The sequence below is a fragment of the Salvelinus namaycush genome, chromosome 12 (assembly GCF_016432855.1).
Source record: "Salvelinus namaycush isolate Seneca chromosome 12, SaNama_1.0, whole genome shotgun sequence".
In the NCBI taxonomy this organism is placed as follows: Eukaryota; Metazoa; Chordata; class Actinopteri; order Salmoniformes; family Salmonidae; genus Salvelinus; species Salvelinus namaycush.
Window position 1 is genome coordinate 37,577,677 of NC_052318.1, and position 24,746 is coordinate 37,602,422.

Sequence of the window (24,746 nt, forward strand, 5' to 3'; positions counted from 1 at the left end):
TTCTTCGGGGGTCCCCTAGATAACACAGTTTTTTCTAAGAGTGTAGATGATTATGTCAGAATCTTGGCCCACGATTCACATCCTCTCCACAGACTGACATACAGTAGACAGACAGACACCCTCTCAATATGAATAGCCCTTTGTTTATATATCTTCTGTTTGCCTCATTCATTAAGGTCTAAACATCACAAATGAGTCCTGTTGAATATGTCTGTCTGAGATTTGCTGAATGTAGCACTGTGTTACGGCTTTCATGGCGTAACAAATCCTAATTGGCCATAGAAGCTGACTTCGGGGCAGAATCTACTTGACGCTGGGAATATTGTGTTGTCTAATTGGGTTTTGCCATAATCTGCCGCCACTACAGATGCTCATGCACAAGCTGCATGGAAATCGTGTAACACTTGGAATCGGCTTCCAAGATGTATTGATGTTTGCTATAATTCATCAAAAGAGCTTCCAGCCTAGGAAAATAGTCTGCAGCAACCCTCCAGAGAAGGCTGACTGATGAGGCCTGGCTGGTTAGTCGATGCTGCAACACATGATTATTGGATGTGTACATGTCCAGCCATCCTGTACGTCAATAACATGGAGACTAGGGCTAGGGTTTCTCAAGATCAAAAATGGCACGTTATTCAATAGTAAAGAGTAAATCACAGTGAAGTTTAGGCTGATAATACTAATCTGATGAGATATTCATTCTCTGTAGTTAGTGCGTTGAGTGGCTCTCTGTACTCTATTTCTGTAGTAGAGCTCTGCTGCACTGTACCTCCTCTGCACTGTACTGCACTATGCTTCCACTCTCTCCTCTGCATTCACACTCTCTCAGCCCCATACAGTACAGTCCACTACCGTCCCACCCACTCTCTTTCTCTGTGGGCTGTGTTTCTCTCTCTGTGTGCTGAGCAGACCCACGACCTGGCCATCCGCTGCATCCAGAAGAACATCAAGAAGAACAAGGGAGTGAAGGGCTGGCCCTGGTGGAAGCTGTTCACCACCGTACGGCCGCTCATCGAGGTGCAGCTCACAGAGGAACAGATTCGAGGAAAAGATGTGAGTATCTCTGTCTCTCTTTCTGACTGTAATGGCCTGTTTAGCCATCCAACCTCACCCACTGCAAATCTGCTCCACATGACTAAAGTAAGGGTTTGCATACTTGGAAATGTGTGATTGCACACCCACGACCATGAGTCAAGTCTCCGGAGTTGCTATATGATGTCAGGTGGGAGTGGTGAATATCTCCATAGTGTTGCACAGGATTCCAATATGGCTACCTCTGCTGTAGCTATTTTCTACTGTCTCTTTCCCGTTCTTATATTTGTCCTTGTACTGTATGTTCTCTTCCAGGAGGAGATCCAGCATCTGAAGGGCAAGCTGGAGAAGACTGAGAAAGAGAGAAACGAAGTGAGATTGAACAGTGATCGACTGGAGAGCAGGGTGAGTCTCCTGGGGCCTTTCTTCTATGCACTGCATTCTGGGAGACAGCGTTTGCTGCAGGAGTAGTATAAAGTAACTCAGTCATACTGGCTTCATTCACCAGAAGCTGTGTCAGGTTATCAACTCAAACAGTCCACCTTTGTTCAATGTTTGACTCCGTCTGTGATAAGAAAAGTAGGCTGAGGATATGACTCTCGGGCTTCATAGGTAGCCTTTTGATGGTGTGTTTGTAGTGCACTGTGACCGAAGATAGGCCAGGCCATGGGGCATACACATTAAATACTGTGTGTGTGTTCCTCCAGATCACAGAGTTGTCAGCGGAGCTTGCGGATGAGAGGAACACTGGAGAGTCGGCCTCCCAGCTGCTGGAGACAGAGACGTCTGAGAGACTGAGACTGGAGAAAGACATGAAGGACCTACAGGTACAGACAGACTCACTCACTCTCGAGTGTCTGTACTTACACTACTGTTGTGCGCCTAAGTAATAGGACAGGGAAGATGGAGCACGAACGTAACATTTAGTAGGGGGAATATTCAATTTTCTGTCTACCTCTGTCTACCTCAGGCTAAGTTTGACTTGATGAAGAAGCAGATGGAGTGTATGGAGATGGAGGTGATGGAGGCTCGTCTCATCAGAATGGCAGAGATCAACGGGGACATGGACGACGAAGATGATGATGCAGGTGAGTTCTTCTGCTGCCTAAAGTCTCTTATCCACACAAACCCACTGAATGCCTGGTGACTATACTGTTGTCATTATGGCTGAGTGAAGGAAAGGCATTAAACATATTATAAATATTTAAAAAACGAATGAAATTGTATTTGTCACGTGCCGAATACAACGGGTGTAGACTTTAAAACCTCTACAGGATCGGTGGGTCCCCCGCGGGACGGTTGAGCTAACGTAGGCTAATGAGATTAGCATAAGGTTGTAAGTAACAAGAACATTTCCCAGGACATAGACATATCTGATATTGGCAGAAAACTTACATTCTTGTTAATCTAACTGCACTGTTGTTAAGTCCTTAGTGACGTGGACGCCAAAGAACTTGAAGCTCTCAACCCGCTCCATAGCACTGTCTACTGGTATAAGACTACTGGTATAAGAGGATACTCACAAATTACATTGGAAAGAGTGGGTTGTAAGTTGTATTATGATCAACTTTGTTTTTCGAGGCCAACAGACACAGCTTAGAAAGGGGCCAATGGTATGTAAAGCTGCAATATGTAACTTTTTGGGCGACCCGACCAAATTCACTAGAAATGCGTTATAGATCTATCATTCTCATTGAAAGCAAGCCTAAGAAGCGGTAGATCTGTTCTATGTGCACTATTTCTATGCTTTTCCTTAAGTTTCGTACAATATTTGTGGTTATGGAAACTATATTTCACAGTGGTTTAGATGGTACAATGAATCTCTACACTCTACTTGTTTTGTCAAATAAACTGAAATTAGGCGAACTATTAGAATTTTTGCAACCTGGGGCGATTTCTGCATAGAGTATTGTGTGACTCATCCTTAGTACAATATTTGAGACTCCATACAGTAGGAAATTGGGTCAAAAGTTGCATTATAATATAACTGGACCATGAATTTACCTATCTTCTGTGGAATTAAGATGCCCATTGTCAGGCCTTAGCCCTCTCTCTCCTCTGATCTTCTGCATTGAGGGAGGTGTCATGCTGTGAGTGTATTGTCCTTGAGTCTCTCTGTGCCAGTGAGTCAAGGAGCTCGAATACCCGGCCTCCATAAAGCCAGAGTGGGGAGGTTTCAGATAAATTAGAAAATAATCTTGTGGATCAGAGCCGGTGGCCCTTGGAAGCTGTCATTATACTATATATATGCAAATGTCTGTTCGTAATGGAAAGCCCCAGTGTTCCTGTGTGAAGGGGGAATGGACAGCCTCTCAAACGATAAGTCTGAGAAATGAACCTGGACCCGCCTCTACTCTCTGCTGTTTTGGTGTAGATAGTCTCTGACAGCCACAGCTCTGGGCCAAGTTAAAGCTCTAGATTAGATTAGATTAGATCGATTAGATTAGTTTATTAGTTACATGCACAGGGTCACAGATGTAATCGCAGGGTACAGTGAAATTCGTATTCTCCGAGCTCCAACAGTACAGGTCAAAAAAAGAGAAGTGAATGATATTATAATGTTATTATTTTTATTATTATTAATAATAATAATACATGCACATTTACAACTGTAGCTACGCTGTTAGGTTCTGCCCTTCCACCATAAACCCTTATAGATTCCATACTCTGTTTTTTCAATGGTGTCAAGTCCATTTTTAAATTAATCTCCTTGACATTGAAAGTTCATCAACTGCATTTTCCCTCAGTAGAGACGATGTCTTGAGGGACACTCTTGTTCCCTTGAGTTTCTTGAAGGTTTTTCTTTGTATTATCAAGTTATGATGAAAAGTTTAGTAGAAGTTTCCGTGTCTGTTGTTGGCAACGCTTGAATGTAAGACACAGAAAATCTTCTCTAACCTAATGATCCTCAGCAGCATCCACTGGCTCAGTCACATTGAGCCTCCATCCTCGTTCAGTCAGCCAATCTAGCATTAAAGGATTGGTCACTCCAAATGTCCCATGGTCTGTCTCCATCACTCCCTGACCATATGTACTGTCCTTGGTCTGTCTCACAGGAGGAGAGTGGCGGTCGAAGTACGACCGAGCCATCCGGGAGACTGAGTTCACCAAGAAGAGACTTCAGCACGAGTTTGAAGACAAGCTGGAGACCGAGCAGCAGAATAAAAGACACCTGGAGAGAAGGGTACAGCACATCATTTATGTCCAAATACCTCCTTTTTGTTTGCGCGTTTAGCCCAGTAATCCAAATTCATGAGGCGCGAGCAGACGAAAAGTCCAAAAGTTCCGTTACAGTCCGTGGAAACATGTCAAACAATGTATAGAATCAATCTTTAGGATGTTTTAATCATAAATCTTCAATAATGTTTCAACCGGAGAATTCCTTTGTCTTCAGAAATGCAATGGAACGCAAGCTAACTGTCACGTGAACGCGCATGGTCAGCTCATGGCCAGCTCATGGCACTCTGCCAGACCCCTGACTCAAAGAGCCCTCATTCCCCCCTCCTTCACAGTAGAAGCATCAAACAAGGTTCTAAAGACTGTTGACATCTAGTGGAAGCCTTAGGAAGTGCAATATGACCAATATCCCACTGTATATTCGATAGGCGATGAGTTGAAAAACTACAAACCTCAGATTTCCAACTTCCTGGTTGGATCTTTTCTCAGGTTTTCGCCTGCCATATGAGTTCTGTTATACTCACAGACATCATTCAAACAGTTTTAGAAACGTCAGAGTGTTTTCCATCCTAATATACTAATAATATGCATATCTTAGCTTCTGGAACTGAGTAGCAGGCAGTTTACTCTGGGCACCTTATTCATCCAAGCTACTCAATACTGCCCCCAGCCATAAGAAGTTAATTCCATATTGTCCCCTTGTGTACTGTAGTGATATCTCATACTGTATGATAGTAGACTACTCATACTGTGTGGGTGTGTGTGTAGCTGACTGACTTGCAGGTGGACAGTGATGAGGTGCAGCGCTCTGTGCAGCAGCTGAAGAAGAAGTGTAGCAGATTGACAGCTGAGCTGCAGGACACCAAGCTGCACCTGGAGGGCCAACAGAGCCGCAACCACGACCTGGAGAAGAAACAGAGGAAGTATGTACACGCACGCACACTCGCAGGCACACACACCAACACACAATGGTAAAGTCTTCATTCATCAGCTCTGGTTATTTAACACTGACTATAGATATAAGAAACCTCCGTTCGGTCACATATAGCACTAGATGACTGACCATCCAAAGAGGGAGAAGTGATGAACCTGTTTCTTTGTCTGCTGAAATGTCCTCACCCTCACTAGCTGACCTACCTAGGATACTACTACACATTTCTTCATTTGAACAGAGAATAGAGACTGGCTGTAATCTGTGGAATTGCATTAGCCAAGGGAATGAGTCAGACTTTTAGAACTTGAGAGGTTTGTGCTGTGACAGAATGTGATCTCTCCCCTGGGGCTAATTGAAGATGCTCTGTGGGAGTAATCATTTTCAGCTGTGCAAAGCCGAGGACGGCTCCTCTTAGAGAAGAAAAAGAGAATTAAGAGACCTGACAGTTCAGAACACTTCACAATTCAGCTGAACACTCCTAAGTATAGCTGGCCCAGACAATTGAATAGAACATTATGCTCATGATGAGAATGTTATTGTAAATTAACAGCCCACTCTTAACATTTAAAGGTGAGTGCTGATAATGAGGTTAAAATGGAGGCTATACTGCTAGCAATAGTCCTCAGTTGGATGAGAGGAAGTGAAATAGTTTTTTATTTCAATAAATTCAGTTGTAAATGATTTAACTCAACAAATGGTCCTGGTTAAATATTTGATCTTAGGAGAGGTCTTGAGGCCTGTATGACAGCCTGTCAGTAGTGTAACATGAGTGTTGTGTGTTGCAGGTTTGACTTGGAGCAGAACCAGGCCCAGGACGAGGTGCTGAGGGAGAAGAACCTGAGAGAGAAGCTGGGCCGGGAGAGAGACATGATGACTGGGGAGCTGTTCAGTCTGCGACAGCAGCTGCAGGTACCAGCTGGACATGGATGATAGATCATAATGTTATCGTTGCCCCTGGGAAGACCATGTTCTCCATGTCCTCTGTATGTCTTCTGGGCTGGTCCAGGAGTCCTCTGAGTATCCCTGTCTCTTTACTGCTCCCTGCCTGCCTGCTTGCCTGCCTGCAGGACAAAGACATGGAGCTGTGTGCCGTCCAGCTGAAGGTGGAGCAGCTGGATGCGGAGCTACAGGACCTGTCCTCCCAGGAGTCCAAGGACGAGGCGTCGCTGTCCAAGACCAAGAAGACCCTCCGCGACCTGGAGGCCAAGGTCAAAGACCAGGAAGAGGAGCTGGATGAGCAGGCCGGGACCATCCAGATGCTGGAGCAGGTAGAGGAGGTGAAGAGGGGAACGATACAGAGCCCTTATAGGAGTTGCCGGTCTATAACAGTCTATTTGTGTGTGTCCTTCAGGCCAAGCTGCGTCTGGAGATGGAGATGGTGAGTCTGCGGCAGACCCACTCCAAAGACATCGAGAGCAAGGATGAGGAGGTGGAGGAGATCAGGCAGTCCTGCAGTAAGAAGGTATGGAGGCCTGCTCACACTCAGCACACGACTGTATTTTCCACAGCAGTACTATTTGTGATTTTATCAGCTGTGCATAACCTCCCTACTTTAGAAAAACAAAATGCCGACCCATGTCAAGTATACAACAGCTCTGACAGGCACTTCAACTAACACACACAATAATGTGTAGGCAATCGTGTCAAATTACGCTGCACTCTGAATTCCTATCTTGACTGCCTTAATTTCCCCAATAGCAACAAGTCATGGCAACCATATCTGGAAATGACTGTTGACGTGATTTGTCGTCATTTGTAATGTTTTGATTACGTACTTGTATAATTTTTTATACATTTTTACCCACAGTAATTTCACATTGACAGTCAGGCATATAGTGCCGCATAGAGTATGACATTGATCTGCCCTCAACCTTTATCCCAATGGGGATGACATGTGGCGTGATAGATGATACTGACACTGCAGTGATGGTCATCTGTCAGCCTGTCCCAATGACTGTGTAGTTAATGTTATCAATCAATCAATCACATGTATTTGTAAAGCCCTTTTTACATCAGCCGATGTCACAAAGTGCTATACAGAAACCCAGCCTAAAACCCCAAACAGCAAGCAATGCAGGTGTAGAAGCACGGTGGCTAGGAAAAACTCCCTAGAAAGGCCAAAACCTAGGAAGAAACCTAGAGAGGAACCAGGCTATGAGGGGTGGCCAGTCCTCTTCTGGCTGTGCCGGGTGGAGATTATAACAGAACATGGCCAAGATGTTCAAATGTTCATAGATGACCAGCAGAGTCAAATAATAATAATCACAGTGGTTGTAGAGGGTGCAACAGGTCAGCACCTCAGGAGTAAATGTCAGTTGGCTTTTCATAGCCGATCATTCAGAGTATCTCTACCACTCCTGCTGTCTCTAGAGAGTTGAAAACAGCAGGTCTGGGACAGGTAGCACGTCCGGTGAACTGGTCAGGGTTCCATAGCCGCAGGCAGAACAGTTGAAACTGGAGCAGCAGCACGACCAGGTGGACTGGGGACAGCAAGGAGTCATCAGGCCAGGTAGTCCTGTGGCATGGTCCTAGGGCTCAGGTCCTCTGAGAGAGAGAAAGAAAGAGAGAAAAATAGAGAGAATTAGAGAGAGCATACTTAAATTCACACAGGACACCGGATAGACAGGAGAAATACTCCAGATATAACAGACTGACCCTAACCCCCGACACATAAACTATTGCAGCATAAATACTGGAGGCTGAGACAGGAGGGGTCGGGAGACACTGTGGCCTTGTCCGACGATACACCCGGACAGGGCCAAACAGGCAGGATATAACCCCACCCACTTTGCCAAAGCACAGCCCCCACACCACTAGAGGGATATCTTCAACCACCAACTTACCATCCCGAGACAAGGCAGAGTATAGCTCACAAAGATCTCCCCCACGGCACAACCCAAGGGGGGGCGCCAACCCGGACAGGAAGACCACTTCAGAGACTCCACCCACTCAAGTGACTCACCCATCCTAGGGATTGCATGGAAGAGCACCAGTAAGCCAGTGACTCAGCCCCTGTAATAGGGTTTCCTACTGGAGAGAGGGGAACCGGCCAGCCAGAGACAGCAAGGGCGGTTCGTTGCTCCAGTGCCTTTCCATTCACCTTCACACTCCTGGGCCAGACTACACTCAATTGAAGGACCTACTGAAGAGATGAGTCTTCAATAAAGACTTGAAGGTTGAGACCAAGTCTGCGTCTCTCACATGGATAAGCAGACCATTCCATAAAAATCTAGCTCTATAGGAGAAAGCCCTGCCTCCAGCTGTTTGCTTAGAAATTCTAGGGACAGTAAGGAGGCCTGCGTCTTGTGACCGTAGCGTACGTGTAGGTATGTATGGCAGGACCAAATCGGAAAGATAGTTAGGAGCAAGCCCATGTAATGCTTTGTTGGTTAGCAGTAAAACCTTGAAATCAGCACTTGCCTTAACAGGAAGCCAGTGTAGAGAGGCTAGCACTGATCAAATTATTTGGTTCTAGTCAAGATTCTAGCAGCTGTGTTTAGCACTAACTGAAGTTTATATAGTGCTTTATCCAGGTAGCCGGAAAGTAGAGCATTGCAGTAGTCTAACCTAGAAGTGACAAAAGCATGGATTCATTTTTCTGCATAATCTTTGGACAGAAAGTTTCTGATTTTTGCAATGTTACGTAGATGGAAAAAGCGGTCCTTTAAACAGTCTCGATATGTTCGTCAAAAGAGAGATCAGGGTCCAGAGTAACGCCGAGGTCCTTCACAGTTTCATTTGAGACGACTGTACAACCATCAAGATTAATTGTCAGATTCAACAGAAGATCTCTTCTTGGGACCTAGAACTAGCATCTCTGTTTTGAGTTTAAATGTAGAAAATTTGCCGCCATACACTTTTTTTATGTCTGAAACACAGACTTCCAGGGAGGGCTTTACCATGTTTCATCGAAATGTACAGTTGTGTGTTGTCCGCATAGCAGTGAAAGTTAACATTATGTTTCCGAATGACATCCCCAAGAGGTAAAATATATAGTGAAAACAATAGCGGTCCTAAAACGGAGCCTTGAGGAACACCGAAATTTACAGTTGATTTGTCAGAGGACAAACCATCCACAGAGACAAAGTCTACTGAGTCTACTGATCTTCCTCCTGTCTGTCTCTGTCTCTGTCTGTCTGTCCATTCTACAGCTGAAGCAGATGGAGGTACAGCTGGAGGAGGAGTATGATGACAAGCAGAAAGTCCTGCGTGAGAGGAGAGAGCTGGAGACCAAATTGCTGTCTGCCCAGGACCAGGTACTCCATCACACTGTTACTGATGTGTGTGTGTGTGCATGCGTGTGAGCACATCTGGGTGCTCATCACCCCGTCATTGTAAATAAGAATTTGTTCTTAACTGACTTTCCTAGTTAAATAAATAAAAATAAATATTTTTAAATCACTCTGACTGGCTGTCTACACTGCTTGCCTCGCGTGCGCGAGCTTTGCAAAATAAATTTTGAAATCTATATTATTCAATTATTGCACCCACACTGCTTGCACGCGCCAACGAGCGTCTGCGTTGCCAAGGACTATCACGGAACTCAAACCAGCTGCGCACGTGCACCATCATGCATAAATGTATTTTGTCCCCCCACACCAAACGCGATCACGACACGCAGGTTAAAATATCAAAATAAACTCTGAACCAATTATATTAATTTGGGGACAGGTCGAAAAGCATTAAACATGTATGGCAATTTAGCTAGCTAGCTAGCTTGCACTTGCTAGCTAATTTGTCCTATTTAGCTAGCTTGCTGTTGCTAGCTAATTTGTCCTGGGATATAAACATTGAGTTGTTATTTTACCTGAAATGCACAAGGTCCTCTACTCCGCCAATTAATCCACACATAAAATGGTCAACCGAATCGTTTCTAGTCATCTCTCCTCCTTCCAGGCTTTTTCTTCTCTTGACTTTATATTGCGATTGGCAGCTTTCATAAATTAGGTGCATTACCGCCACCGACCTCGTTCGTCTTTCAGTCACCCACGTGGGTATAACCAATGAGGAGATGGCGCGTGGGTATCTGCTTCTATAAACCAATGAGGAGATGGGAGAGGCAGGACTTGTAGCGCGATCTGCGTCACAAATAGAACTGAATTCTATTTAGCCCTTGGCAATGCAGACGCTTGTTGGCGCGCGAGAGTGGTGTGGGTGCAATAATTGAGTAATATAGATTTCAAAATGTATTTTGCAACGCACGCGACGCGAGCGGTGTAGTCAGCCTGTAAAATCGAAGTCAGTTCTACCGAATTGGTGGAATGACCCAGAGACTGTTTGCGTTTTCACTTCTAGGTGGGCTGCAGGGACGTGGAGACAGAGAAGAGGCTGAGGAAGGACCTGAAACGCACCAAAGTGCTGCTGGCTGACGCCCAGATTATGCTGGACCACATGAAGAACAACGCCCCCAGCAAGCGCGAGACCGCCCAGCTCAAAAACCAGGTACACCACCCTACATTACACTACATGGCCCGTCTAATTAACATCAGGTCAATCAGGTGCTTCAGTGACATTCTCAGCTCTTCTACTACAAATAGTCCTGTCAAAATGTATTGTACTTGCTCTTCCGATCAAGGACAGGGTGTTACATTTTGTGATTTCTGAAGATTTCTTATTTTCCCTGACCTTGACCTTCTAATCCTCTCTCCCCCTCTCTTCCTCCACCTCCTCTTCCTCCTCCTGTTATATATCCATTCACAGCTGGAGGAGTCAGAGTTCACGTGTGCTGCGGCGGTGAAGTCTCGTAAGGGCATGGAGATAGAGATCGAGGACCTGCACATCCAGATGGAGGATGTGGTCAAAGTCAAGATGTCGGTGAGTGAGAGCTCCCTCAGCTGTCCCGTCTCAATATGAGAGGATTCCCTACCATTTTAGCTGCCTAGTGTGAACTGCACACAGAGTACGGAGTACGTCCACATCAGTGTGCTGTATTTCAATTTCCTTTTAAAAGGGCTTACAGCCCAGTTAAATCAGTCATGATAGCCATTTATCTAGGTAAAACATGCACTGAGTATGCCAAACATTAGGAACACCTTCCTAATATTGAGTTGCACCCCCCATTTTGCCCTCAGGACAGCCTCAATTAGTCGGGGCATGGACTCTACAAGGTGTCAAAAGTGTTCCATAGGGATGCTGGCCCATGTTGACTCCAATTCTTCCCACAGTTGTGTCAAGTTGTCAGGATGTCCTTTGGGTGGTGGACCATTCTTGATACACATGGAAAACTGTTGAGCATGAAAAACACAGCAGCGTTGCAGTTTGATACAAACCGGTTTGCCTGGCACCTACTGCTATAACCCGTTCAAAGGCACTTTTATCTTGCCCATTGACCCTCTGAATGGCACACATACACAATCCATGTATTTGTATTTATTATGGATCCCCATTAGTTCCTGCCAAGGCAGCAGCTGCTCTTCCTGGGGTCCAAACACACCAAAGCGTCCACATTGCATATACAACAACAGATAAAACAGTGAACTATGTTGTACTGAATGAGCTAAAGATAACAGTACATCATATAACATCCCTACACAACCACATATCCACAACACAACATGTTCAATATCACAATGTGTACGTATGCATGTGTCTGTACTTTTGTGTGTGTCTCAGTTGTCTCGAGGCTTTAACATCCTTCTTTAACCTGTCTCCTCCCCTTCATCTATACCAGTGGTTCCCAAACTTTTTATAGTCCCGTACCCCTTCAAACATTCAACCTCCAGCTGCGTACCCCCTCTAGCACCAGGGTCAGCGCACTCTCAAATGTTGTTTTATGCCATCATTGTAAGCCTGCCACACACACACTATACGATACATTTATTAAACATAAGAATGAGTGTCAGTTTTTATCACAACCCGGCTCGTGGGAAGTGACAAAGAGCTGTTACAGGACCAGGACAAATTATAATATAATAATAATCAATCATTTTGTTCTTTATTTAGCCATCTTACATATAAAACCTTATTTGTTCATCAAAAATGATGAATAACTCACCACAGGTCAATGAGAAGGGCGTGCTTGAAAGGATGCACATAACTCTGCAATGTTGGGTTGTAATGGAGAGAGTCTTAAATCATTTTCCACACACAGTCTGTGCCTGTATTTAGTTTTCATGCTAGTGAGGGCCGAGAATCCATTCTCACATAGGTATGTGGTTGCAAAGGGAATCAGTGTCTTAACAGTACGATTTGCCAATGCAGGAAACTCTGAGGGCAGCCCTATCCAGAAATCTGGCAGTGGCTTCTGATTTAATTAAAATTTTCACAGAACCGCTTGTTGCACTTTCGATGAGGCTTTCTTGTTCAGATATCGATAAATGGACTGGAGGCGGGGTATGAAAGGGATAACGAATCCAGTTGTTTGTGTCATCCGTTTTTTGGGAAAGTGCCTGTGTAATTGCGCACCCAGCTCACTCAGGTGCTTTGCTATATTGTCCTTAACCTTGAGTTCATTTGCACACAAAAAAATCATACAATAATGGAAAGACCTGTGTGTTGTCCTTGTTAATGTTGACAGAAAAGAGCTCCAACTTCTTAATCATAGCCTCCATTTTGTCCAACACATTGAATATAGTTGCGGAGAGTCCCTGTAATCCTAGATTCAGATCATTCAAGAGAGAAGAAACATCACCCAGATAGGCCAGTCGTGTGAGAAACTCGTCATCATGCAAGCGGTCAGACAAGTGAAAATTATGGTCAGTAAAGAAAACTTTAAGCTCGTCTCTCAATTAAGAAAAACGTGTCAATACTTTGCCCCTTGATAACCAGCGCACCTCTGTATGTTGTAAAAGCGTTACATGGTCGCTGCCCATATCATTGCATAGCGGAGAAAATACACGAGAGTTCAGGGGCCTTGCTTTAACAAAGTTAATCATTTTCACTATGGTGTCCAAAACGTCTTTCAAGCTGTCAGGCATTCCCTTGGCAGCAAGAGCGTCTCGGTGGATGCTGAAATTTACCCAAGAGGCATCGGGTGCAACTGCTTGCACGAGCTACCACTCCACTATGTCTCCCTGTCATGGCTTTTGCGGCATCAGTACAGATACCAACACATCTTGACCACCAAAGTCCATTTGATGTCACAAAGCTGTCCAGTACTTTAAAAATATCCTCTCATGTTGTCCTGGTTTCCAGTGGTTTGCATAAATGTAACGGACATATACCAGGAACTGTGCCAGGCCCGCCACGTCTGTTGACTCATCCAGCTGTAATGCCAATAATTCCCTGGCTTGTATGCGAAGCAGTAATTGTTTCAAAACACCTCCTGCCATGTCTCTGATGCGTCGTGAAACAGTGTTGTTTGATGAAGGCATTGTCTGTATTGTTTTTTGGATCTTTCCCCCAGCATTGTCCCAGCCATATTCACGGCAGCAGGAAGAATTAAGTCCTCCACAATAGTATGGGTCTTGCCTGTCCTAGCCACTCGGTAGCTCACCATATAAGACGCTTCTATCCCCTTCTTATTAATGCTATCTGTTGCTTTTATACATGTCTTACTACTCGAAGTCATCTTTATTCTCGCTCAAAAACCTCCCGTGGCTTATTTTTCTAAATGTCATTTTTCGTTTCTAAATGTCTGCGCACGAGTGAAGGTTTCCCGCGGGAGAGGGACGTTAAATATGATTGGATGTTAATTACTTGACTAGGCTACCTGTATTTGACATTGTGTTGTTATTTCGCTGAACACTAGATGGTTTCATTTTATTTTTGGCAGTGAAATTAGTCTACTCAGGGGAGAAAAAAACCTCACCCAAATTGGTTGGAAATATAAATGTACTGTTTAAATAAAAAAGGTAAATCACATTTTTATTTGGCGTACCCCCGACGGCATTGCGCGTACCCCTGTACCCCAGTTTGGGAATAACTGATCTACACTGATTGAAGTGGATTTAACAAGTGACATTAATAAGGGATCATAGCTTTCACCTGAATTCACCTGGTCAGTCTATGTCATGGAAACAGCCGGTGTTCTTAATGTTTTTTATACTCCGTGTAGATGTGACATGAACAATTTCTGTCCATGCAATTTTAATTTAATTGAACAGAAATGCAGATTGGTATATTCTAATGAGATTGCATGCTTAATGACCCTGTTTATTGTTGTGATACACAATCGACACATCTTTTTGTTAAGGAAATCATTCCGTATTTGTGTAATTGCAGCGCTTTACCACATTTTTTACGACACAACAAAACCAAACAGTAGGAGAGCCTGTCGTTTCTTTTACTCTCCCTTTCACATAGGGTAGACTATTTTAGTGTGTGTTAAAACACTGCCACGAATTTGCACAAATCCCCCCATCATCATTGACATTTTTGTTTTTTCTGTAAATGGCCCATTTCTCGATTGTGCTAATGGATTAATTAGCATTGTTGATATTTTTTATGTCCTCATTAATGCGTTCCATAATCACTTCCCATGAGAGTGCTTTCTGTGTTTTAGAGGAAATTGCGGGAAGAGAGTGACACTTGTGGTCCTCTGGGGACAGAGAGAGGACAGAGAGTGACCCTGTAGAGCTGCTAATTGCTGTGTTTATGGTTATGAAAGGTATTTTAAATGTCTCCAGTTTGGGTTGGCATACTAAGAGGCTGGGTGTCTTTCCCTCCAGAGTAGATCTGATGATCTGCCTTAGGACACTAGTTCCAAGCTATTACATGGTGTATTGGCCACAAAGGTCTGTCTGCAGGCCTAAATGACCCAATCAGGTGTGATTATAGTAAACCACACTAATCCACCACCAGGATCAGGCCTGGTAGATATCCATTAGATGACTGGCCAGCTGTTGACAATTGATTACTTTCACTGGCTCTGGTTTTAAAACAGCTCAGCTGTTAAAGTTTGTCTTTCTCTTTCTTCCCCTCTTCCTCTCCCTCAGCTTGAGGAGCAGGTGTCCCGTCTGCAAAGGGAGAAGAACGACCTACAGTCTCGTATGGAGGAGGACCAGGAGGACATGAACGAGCTGATGAAGAAACACAAGGCTGCCGTCTCCCAGGTAAACCCTGCCCCTGAACAGCTTCTGGTCTGTAGACCTGCACTATAACTATGACACATACTGTACATTCCTCTCAGCTACACAGCTTCTGGTCTGTAGACCTGCACTATAACTATGACACATACTGTACATTCCTCTCAGCTACACAGCTTCTGGTCTGTAGACCTGCACTATAACTATGACACATACTGTACATTCCTCTCAGCTACACAGCTTCTGGTCTGTAGACCTGCACTATAACTATGACACATACTGTACATTCCTCTCAGCTACACAGCTTCTGGTCTGTAGACCTGCACTATAACTATGACACATACTGTACATTCCTCTCAGCTACACAGCTTCTGGTCTGTAGACCTGCACTATAACTATGACACATACTGTACATTCCTCTCAGCTACACAGCTTCTGGTCTGTAGACCTGCACTATAACTATGACACATACTGTACATTCCTCTCAGCTACACAGCTTCTGGTCTGTAGACCTGCACTATAACTATGACACATACTGTACATTCCTCTCAGCTACACAGCTTCTGGTCTGTAGACCTGCACTATAACTATGACACATACTGTACACTCCTCTCAGCTACACAGCTTCTGGTCTGTAGACCTGCACTATAACTATGACACATACTGTACATTCCTCTCAGCTACACAGCTTCTGGTCTGTAGACCTGCACTATAACTATGACACATACTGTACATTCCTCTCAGCTACACAGCTTCTGGTCTGTAGACCTGCACTATAACTATGACACATACTGTACATTCCTCTCAGCTACACAGCTTCTGGTCTGTAGACCTGCACTATAACTATGACACATACTGTACATTCCTCTCAGCTACACAGCTTCTGGTCTGTAGACCTGCACTATAACTATGACACATACTGTACATTCCTCTCAGCTACACAGCTTCTGGTCTGTAGACCTGCACTATAACTATGACACATACTGTACATTCCTCTCAGCTACACAGCTTCTGGTCTGTAGACCTGCACTATAACTATGACACATACTGTACATTCCTCTCAGCTACACAGCTTCTGGTCTGTAGACCTGCACTATAACTATGACACATACTGTACATTCCTCTCAGCTACACAGCTTCTGGTCTGTAGACCTGCACTGGGAACCAGTATCCGTATGCTTTCAAAATCTGTTAATGTATTTTCCTATGTGTAGGCGGAACATTTGAGACGCTAGAGATAAACAAACCAAATTTTGCATTCAGAGATGTGCAATCTGTTACACAGGAGGTTACATGAATTATAATATATTGTCCTGAATACTTGACTGTTGGATATTAATCCACCTCCTAAGTTAAAATACCTATGTTAAATGGAAGCATCCCACATAAGACTATCCAGAGTTTCATTCCAAAACGCTATACAGTATATCCATTTTCAGAAATGTTGGTAATAGCTTTTATTGTTTAAGGAAATTATGAACGAGATTAGCGTGTTTTTCACTATCTAATCATGGCATTGGGTTGTTCAATGACAGACATGTATTTGTGTCACGACTTCCGCCGAAGTCAGCCCTTTTCCCTGTTCGGGTGGTGTTCGGCGGTCGACGTCACCAGCTTTCTAGTCACCACCGATCCATGTTTCAGTTTTGTTTTGTCTGTATTACACACACCTGGTTTCAATTCCCATATCATGTTCCTTATTTAACCCTCTGGCATACATTTCTGTTCTGTCCGTGATTGTTGGTGTCTTTAGTGGTTGTTGTATGTGCTAGTGTGTATGTATGTTCCTATTTGGAATTTTGCTTGACTTTTTTGAGTAAACTCCGTTGTGTTGCTCAAAACCTGTGTCCTGCGCCTGACTCCGCTACATCTCTGCACCCAATCGCTGACAATTTGTTTAAAATCTATTGATGGTTATCTTTTCAGAGAGAAAAATAATCATGTTTTTTTTTTCAAAATACTACATATCCGCCTCACTTTCAGAGAAACAAGTAGTGCAGCTAGGTTTTACATAGTCAAATGTAACAAATAACAATTTTTTAAAGAAATGTACAAATTATACGTGACATCAATATTTAATAAAAAATTAACTCAATACATTAATATGAAATCTGTATGTAAAACATTTACATTGGACATTTTTGCTGTTATTCAGAGTGACTTACAGTAAGGGCATTCGTCTTAAGATGGCTAGGTGAAACAACCACATATCACAGTCAAATATACAGGATATGAGCAGCAGGTAGCCAAGCGATTAAGAGCGTTGGGCAAATCCCCAAGCCGAGTAGGTGAAAAATCTGTTTGTGCCCTTGAGCAATTAAGCTCCTGTAAGTCGCTCTGGATAAGAGTGTCTGCTAAATGACAAATAAAATGGTAAAAAATAGGAACATTCCATTTGAGCTAAACGATGTGTGTGTGTGTTTGTGTGTGTGTGTGTATATATAGTATTTTGCAAAAAATAAATAAAACATCTAAAATGTAGGAATTCAAAATGTGATAACAGTAATACTTTACACACACCTGAAGGTACCCATAACCAATAATTGCTGACGAAAAAACACAAATGTAAAAAATTGGTGGATATAGTGTTTTGGAAGTAAACTCTTCAAAAACTGTAATTATCTCTGTGTGTTTGTGATGTGACAGTCTGCCAGAGACCTGGCCCAGATCAGTGACCTGCAGGCCCAGCTGGAGGAAGCCATGAAGGAGAAGCAGGAGATCCAGGACAAGGTAACTACACACTGCCATGGCTGCCTGCCAATCCCCCTGCCTGCCTGCCCCCCACCCATCCCCATCTACTCACACCTTCACCAGCCACTCAGAGGACATCATGCCCTCAGCACAATCATACAGGTTGTCCTACACCTACACCGTTACCTTCACCTGGAGAGGATCAGAGCTCTGTCTGTCTGTTTACAGCCTGATCTTACCGCTCACTCTGCTTGCTGTAAGGTAGTTTTAAGAGCTGCCACCAAAGGCAGCGATAGATGGCTATCTATCTATCTATTGTATCTATCTAAATCCTGTAGCCCTGCAGTGATTAACAGATCCACAATGAGAGGAACACTGTGTTCTTAATGACATGAAAGGCCAGCTCTAAATCCTCCTTCTCTCAGATGCAAAGCTCCTCATTAGGAGCCCTGGTGCATTTTGGGTACTTTTAGTTAGTGTATGTCTTTCATCCTCTTATCAGATATGAGAAAAGTCTTAAGACGAAACAAGTTTGCAAAGCATTGATCTTCTTCCCCTCCACAAAGCTGTGCAATGGGATCTGTGATTGTTATTTAGGTCTGTAGAGGCTACTGGGGTTATCCTATCCTCGGCTTATTGGCTATTCACATCAGATAATACTAGCATTAGAGGCAACAAAAATGTGGCTAGATTCCCAACATTTCAGCCAGGGGGGATGCTATTCACAATGCAGATGAAGGGAAGAGGTGAATGTATTTATTTTGGGCATAAACACATATCTGTTGAATGCAGACCTAGTATTGATTATAGAAGAAGTAGAGGGAGGGTTGCATAGGGCAGAGTGGAGGTGTTCAGTGTGGTGTAATCAGTACTTCAGTATGTCACTGTGTGTGTGTTGCCCCCCTCCAGTTGCAGTCCCTGCAGAGCCAGCTGGAGTTCCAGGAGCAGTCCATGGTGGAGAAGTCCCTGGTCAGCAGGCAGGAGGCCAAGATCCGTGAGCTCGAGACCAAGCTGGAGTACGAGAGGACCCAGATCAAACGCCTGGAGGTGAGACGAGGGAGGGAGGGAGGGAGGGGGAGAAAGAGGGAGGGAGGGGGAGACGGAGGGGAAGAAGGAAGGAGGGAGGGATGGAGGGGGAGAGGGAGGGATGGAGGGGGAGAGAGTGGGAAGGTTGAGGGAGAGGGGGAGAAGGAGGGAGGGGGAGAGGGAGGGAGTGAGGGAGGGGGAGAGGGAGGGATAGAGGGGGAGAGAGTGGGAGGGAGGGAGGGAGAGGGGGAGAAGGAGGCAGGGGGAGAGGGGGGAGGGGGAGAGGGAGGGAGGGAGTGGGAGGGAGGGGAAGGAGGGAGGGAGTGAAGGAGGGAGTGAGAGGGAGAGAGGGAGGGAGGGGGGGAAGAGGGAGAGAGTGAAGGAAGGAGTGAGTGAGTGAGTGAGTGGGAGGGAGGGAGTGGGAGAGAGGGGAGAGAAAGAGGGAGGGGGAGAAAGAGGGAGGGAGGGAGTGAAGGAGTGAGTGAGTGAGTGGGAGAGAGGGAGGGATGAAGGGGGAGAAAGAAGGAGGGAGGGAGGGAGGGAGGGGGAGAGAGTGGGAGGGAGGGAGTGTGTGAGAGCAAGAGAGATGGGCTTGTATGTGGGAGGTAGAGGGCAAGCTGTGAGGCTACATTTTGGGTCATTGAACAAATGCTGTGAGGGAAATATATTTTACGACAGCCATACTATCTTTCTCTGGCCAGCTGTGATTTCTGCACACCTGAGCTCAATTGGAAATTCTTAGTGACCTCAATTTGACCCTTCTCCAACTACATTAACCACACCACAAACCTCAAAGTGAAATGTGCTCACTGCTCAGGCACCTATGCTGGATGTCTCAGCTGTGTTCTATGCGGTTCTGACCCAGTTCCATCTCCTCGTCCCCAGAGCCTGACAGGTCGTCTGAAGGAGAACCTGGAGAAGATGACGGAGGAGAGAGACCACCGCGGTAATGGAGAGAACAGGGAGAAGGAGCAGAACAAACGCATACAGAGACAGATGAGGGACATCAAAGAGGAGATGGCTGAGCTGTCCAAGAAGGAGGCCGAGGCCAGCCGCAAGAAGCACGAGCTGGTAAGGAAGAGGGCCCCGTCAGCAGAGTATTAAAGTATGGACTGGACTCTCCTTGTTAGGTCGTACAGGGGTAATATCCTCATTTAGGGTGGGGATGTCTTGGTTTACAGGGGTTTGGGGTGACAGTCACTTACTCTGCATCATGATCCATCAGGAAATGGACATAGAGAGTCTGGAGGCAGCCAATCAGAGTCTGCAGGCAGACCTCAAGCTGGCCTTCAAGAGGATTGGAGACTTGCAGGCTGCCATAGAGGATGAGATGGTCGACAGTGACGGCGATGATGACCTCGTAAACAAGTAGGTGCCCCCCTCTCTTCTTCAGCCGGAGGACAGATTCTCTTTGTAATGAAGTTGTAATAAAGTTGTCAGAAACATCTGCCCATTATTTAATGTCTGTCCTGCTTTAATCCCCTGTTCCTGATTCTTTGTTGGTTTGTCCTCTTGTTTAGCTGCCTGCTGAGGTCTCTTTTATTGGCATGTTCAGGGTTACACTACCTCTGAGGCCCACTGAAGTAAACACTGTTGCCATACAGGGCCTCTGAGAGTGAGTTTAGACTCCCTTTTAAACAATGAGGTCAGAGAGAGGATGAGTGAGCTGGTATTCTGAATCACTGCCCAAAACCGTGCAGTATGGAGAGATGTTCATCAGATTTTCTGCAGCAATTATTTTGAGCCGCCTTGTCTTCTTTTCACACACAATGAAGCTCTATCTATACTGAGGCACACTACATCCCCGGTTGGGTTGGTCTCAAACTGTTAACTGTATTTCTCCTTTTCTGTTCCTCTCTTTTTCTCTTTCTCTTTTGTTTCCTCTCCCACTCATCGCCCAGTTTACAAGACATGGTGACAAAGTATCAGAAACGAAAGAACAAAACGTAAGAACAGACAATGCATCCTTTCTTTTCCCATTATTGTTTGGTTTCAAGGTTTTAAAATCATCGTCCCACAAGAGAATGATGCTGTATTAGGGAGACATTGCACTTCTGCTGTTTATGATGACATTTTGAGCAGAAGGAACTTAGTTCAAACTACTTTAAGATTAGCATCTCTGCAAACCTACTGTTTGAGACATGCTCACCGCTGTGGAAAAATTCTATATCATTTCAAAAAATAAAACACGGTCATGGAATACCTGTAGATACTGCATCACTCTCCCATTAAATATCATGAACCATTGTCCCATTTTAGGCAACAACCATGGACCTTCACTCTCTGTTATGTGACATGCCATTCTACATTCATGCTTTTGAGGACCCACTAACTCATTTCATTGTGTTCAAGAGCATTGATAGATTTCTATACAGTATAACCTATTAATCACAAAAGGTTGAGTCTTTGTTTACTTGTTTTTACATCTCTCTGTGATGGAAGGTAGGTTTGCTCTCTGTAGAGTGTGGTTGATCTGCTCGTTTCGCAGCGCCTAGCTTGCTCTACTCAAGTCACCGTGCTGTCTTAATCACTTTGGACTTAGACATAAAATCATTTATTCTAAAGCCCCATAATTAAAGTTAACATTCCAATTCCAGTGTAGCTCGTCATGTCTTGATGGAAGAATGCAAACGTGCGTCACAATTTTGAATGGAAGAGGGTGCTTTGTATGTGATTTGTAGTTAGTGTCTGCAGTTCATTTTCGCAGCATGTTTTATTTGTGTCAGTATTAACCTCTAATTGCTTGTTCCAAGAGAGAACACTTCGCTGCCCTGTGAGTCAATTTCTCTCATTGTTATTCATTCATTTGCCATCAGACAGGCATCTCATGTGAATCAGCACAGTGCACGGTGTCTGTCTGTACATCAGCATCAAGCTTGTGGGTTCCTCACTTAGCTGTGCTCAAGAGAAAAGAAAGTGAATCACCATGGTTACTTAGGAGCAAATTTGTTCTCCCTTTTGATCTGTATGTAATAGCAGCGAGCTAAACATTAATGGAAGAATTGATTTGCCATCGAATTGTGAAGGGAATGTTCAGCAGGATTAGGACTTATTTTTGATCTGGATTTGAGTAATTGGACCAATAAAAGGTGACAATGGTAGGAATGGTTTTTGTGTGCGTGTGAAGGGGATAACGAATAATGAATCGGTATGAAACCTTTGGACATCTCTTTCCTGGTTTCTGAGATGTACTTTGAAACATTAAGAGGGAAGGAAAGGTGTCACCTTTCCAGTGCACTCTTCATTTTCATGTAGTTCTTTATCCAATGTACCCTTTCATGGTCGTAAGAAGATCACACAAAACATATTCTGAACAGTACAGGTCTTTGAAGACTGTGGAGTATGTGAGTCTGACTGTGTGTACACAGTGTACTGCAAAACACTGCTCAAATAACATGGATTTAATGGACCTGTCTCTGCCGTAATCAGTGAACAGTTTGACCATGATAGGAAATGCTGGGACCAAGAGGATGCAAGTGTAGAATACTGTAGACAGGACCCATCCATATGGAGCTTCATGAGGATGTACTGTAGGTATGTGGGACAGAGATAAACAACCAGTGGAGGCCGATTGTCATAAGCGATTAATGTCGGGCTCTAAATTCTCTGTGCTTGTTTGCGCCCTGGAGCCTCAGCGCTGCTTAGCCAGTGGTGTGAGGCCAAGGACATAAATTGTGTGTGACACGATTTGCAAAGCACTCGATTACAAGGCACCTCTGTCCCACAGCTGCTCCAGTGCAGGTGTTTGTGTGTTTCGGTCTGTGGGAAAAAGAGAATAGTTTTGCCTTGCATGTGGGAGACAGTCCGTAAACTATCTTTCCCAGAAAGCTGTGTTTGATACATTGAAAATGAGAGAGACCCTAAATGATTGAGTCTAATAAGGTAGCAAATGTCCATGTCCACAGACGGCCACAATTTTTAGTGATTTATCAGGGGGTGCTTCAGCATCCTCAGCACCCCTACTTCCTGCCGCTGTGTACTGTATGCCTCCATCCATTCTGAGAGCACGTCTCTGTCTCTATGCAGGTAAATGGAACTGTGGTTCTGCACATGCAGAGAGGGGAGGCAACACAAACACTTTGTTCATGGAGACTTGATTGAATGTGTGATATACCGTTGTATTGCTCTCTGCAGTGGGAGGCTTTAATGGCAGGCATGTAAATGTGAGCAGGGCGATGCAGCCCAGCGGTCTATACCATTAAAGAAAGCCATCATCAGAGACCTCTTTGAATAAGATGCACAATGTTGGCTCGTGATAAGCACTTTGCATCCTGTCCCACAGCCTTGCCAGATAAGCTGGTCAAAGAAGAAAGGAAACCCGTCCTTTGCTTTTGGTGTTTATCACTCGTCACAAAATAGTGCTATTTTGATTGATGTCACGTCACAACAGACAACAGACTGAATGTTATTGGTTATGATCCAAATTGTTGTTTGGATTGATGCAGAGACTGAATGTTATTGGTTATGATCCAAATTGTTGTTTGGATTGATGCAGAGACTGAATGTTATTGGTTATGATCCAAATTGTTTCTCTTTTCTGTCAATGTTCATGTATAGTTCATTCTGGTACTAGAAACGCATGAACACTGCTAGGCTTAGTTGTTCCCAGACACGTTTGTCCATTACCTGACTTTAGCCCCTGTGGGTGGCCCCCTTCCCCTCTCCCCTCACCTCTCCTACTCCCCTGTCCGTCCCCCCTGTCCATCAAACAACAGATGCATAATACAGTGTCAGAGAAGCTTCACCTCTGCAGGATTGAGGAACAGATGAATCAGGATGGAAATGCTCCCGCTGACCTTTCCCAAGCGTGATCTAATATAATTTCTCCTCGGGTTCCCTCCAGTATCTGTTTACTGCTTGTTATTGTCAAGGCCAGGGCTAGAGGGCCATCTCATCGGCTCAGCCCCAATAACAATCTACATCAACAGGCCACGCTCAGCCACTCGCCACAGACATCCTAAAAGCCTCGCTATGGCCACAGAGTTAATTACGCCTTCATGAGCTCCATTCATTTGCATTCCGCTCTGCTCGGAGGCACCATGACTCGTTTCGCTCGACCGCCCCCATCATAAGCGATTATACATTTAACAGGGGAAGAGAAAGCACGCATTCAGATTTATGGATGCACCAATATCTAATATAATTTTTTTTTTTCTCTTTCAAACGAGTCTTCTTGGTTTTTCATCGAACTTACTGTGGCCTAACTTTAGCTTTGTGGCTGATATTGTTTTGTATCAATATTCAGGAAGTAGCAGAGTCCAACACTAGATTTTGACTGGTAAACTAGTTTGCGACTGGGTGCAAAATTCTAGGTCTGTCATCGCTCTACGTTAACAGACTGCTGTTGTCTCCCTAAAGCTTGTTGTGATTGCCTGCATTTGCATTGCTCAACCCCAAGTTACTGTCACAATGAATGGAATACAGCTGCTGTCTGACTAACTAAATCAGAAAGCTGTTATCTTATGACATTCAAAACATATGATTTGTCAGTGTTGTACTTCCTGTCCAAACCAACAGTTTTCCTCTATGGTGGATCCTCGCTAACCCTCCCAGATGACTCTTTTTAAACAGCTCTGCCTCCTGCCAACACCAACAGCAACATAACAACACTGTTTTCTCTCCTTTTGTCTTCCTCAGTGGTGACGAGTCGGACACGGACTCAGAGGTGGAGGACCGTGTGGACGGGGTCAAGTCCTGGCTGTCCAAGAATAAGGGCTCCACCAAGACTCTGTCAGACGAGGGCAGTCTGAAGAGCTCCAGGTCAGTCTTGCCTTGACTTGTCTGTCTGTCTATCAGCCTCCTCAGTTGACAGCCTTCTCATTATGTTATCATCCCCCTTCCTTCTGGCTGGGCCCTGATAAAGCAGTGATGGCTTCCTCAATCCCATCCCATTCCTATATGAGTTTACCCTGCTGAGAGCT

General features: G+C 44.6%; 1 protein-coding gene across 1 annotated transcript in view; it reads left to right on the forward strand.

Annotated features, from left to right (window-relative positions):
- Positions 1-24,746, forward strand: part of LOC120057198 (unconventional myosin-XVIIIa-like) — a 110,307-nt gene that overhangs the window by 77,856 nt on the left and 7,705 nt on the right. The window contains exons 22-40 of the mRNA XM_039005682.1: positions 910-1,053; positions 1,348-1,437; positions 1,740-1,859; positions 2,003-2,120; positions 4,089-4,216; positions 4,978-5,132; positions 5,929-6,052; positions 6,211-6,411; positions 6,495-6,605; positions 9,295-9,399; positions 10,439-10,585; positions 10,844-10,957; positions 15,019-15,135; positions 17,755-17,838; positions 18,709-18,846; positions 19,711-19,896; positions 20,051-20,193; positions 20,727-20,771; positions 24,463-24,585. Of these exons, the coding sequence (XP_038861610.1) occupies positions 910-1,053; positions 1,348-1,437; positions 1,740-1,859; positions 2,003-2,120; positions 4,089-4,216; positions 4,978-5,132; positions 5,929-6,052; positions 6,211-6,411; positions 6,495-6,605; positions 9,295-9,399; positions 10,439-10,585; positions 10,844-10,957; positions 15,019-15,135; positions 17,755-17,838; positions 18,709-18,846; positions 19,711-19,896; positions 20,051-20,193; positions 20,727-20,771; positions 24,463-24,585 (2,393 nt within the window). The remainder of the gene's footprint in view (positions 1-909; positions 1,054-1,347; positions 1,438-1,739; positions 1,860-2,002; positions 2,121-4,088; positions 4,217-4,977; positions 5,133-5,928; positions 6,053-6,210; positions 6,412-6,494; positions 6,606-9,294; positions 9,400-10,438; positions 10,586-10,843; positions 10,958-15,018; positions 15,136-17,754; positions 17,839-18,708; positions 18,847-19,710; positions 19,897-20,050; positions 20,194-20,726; positions 20,772-24,462; positions 24,586-24,746) is intronic.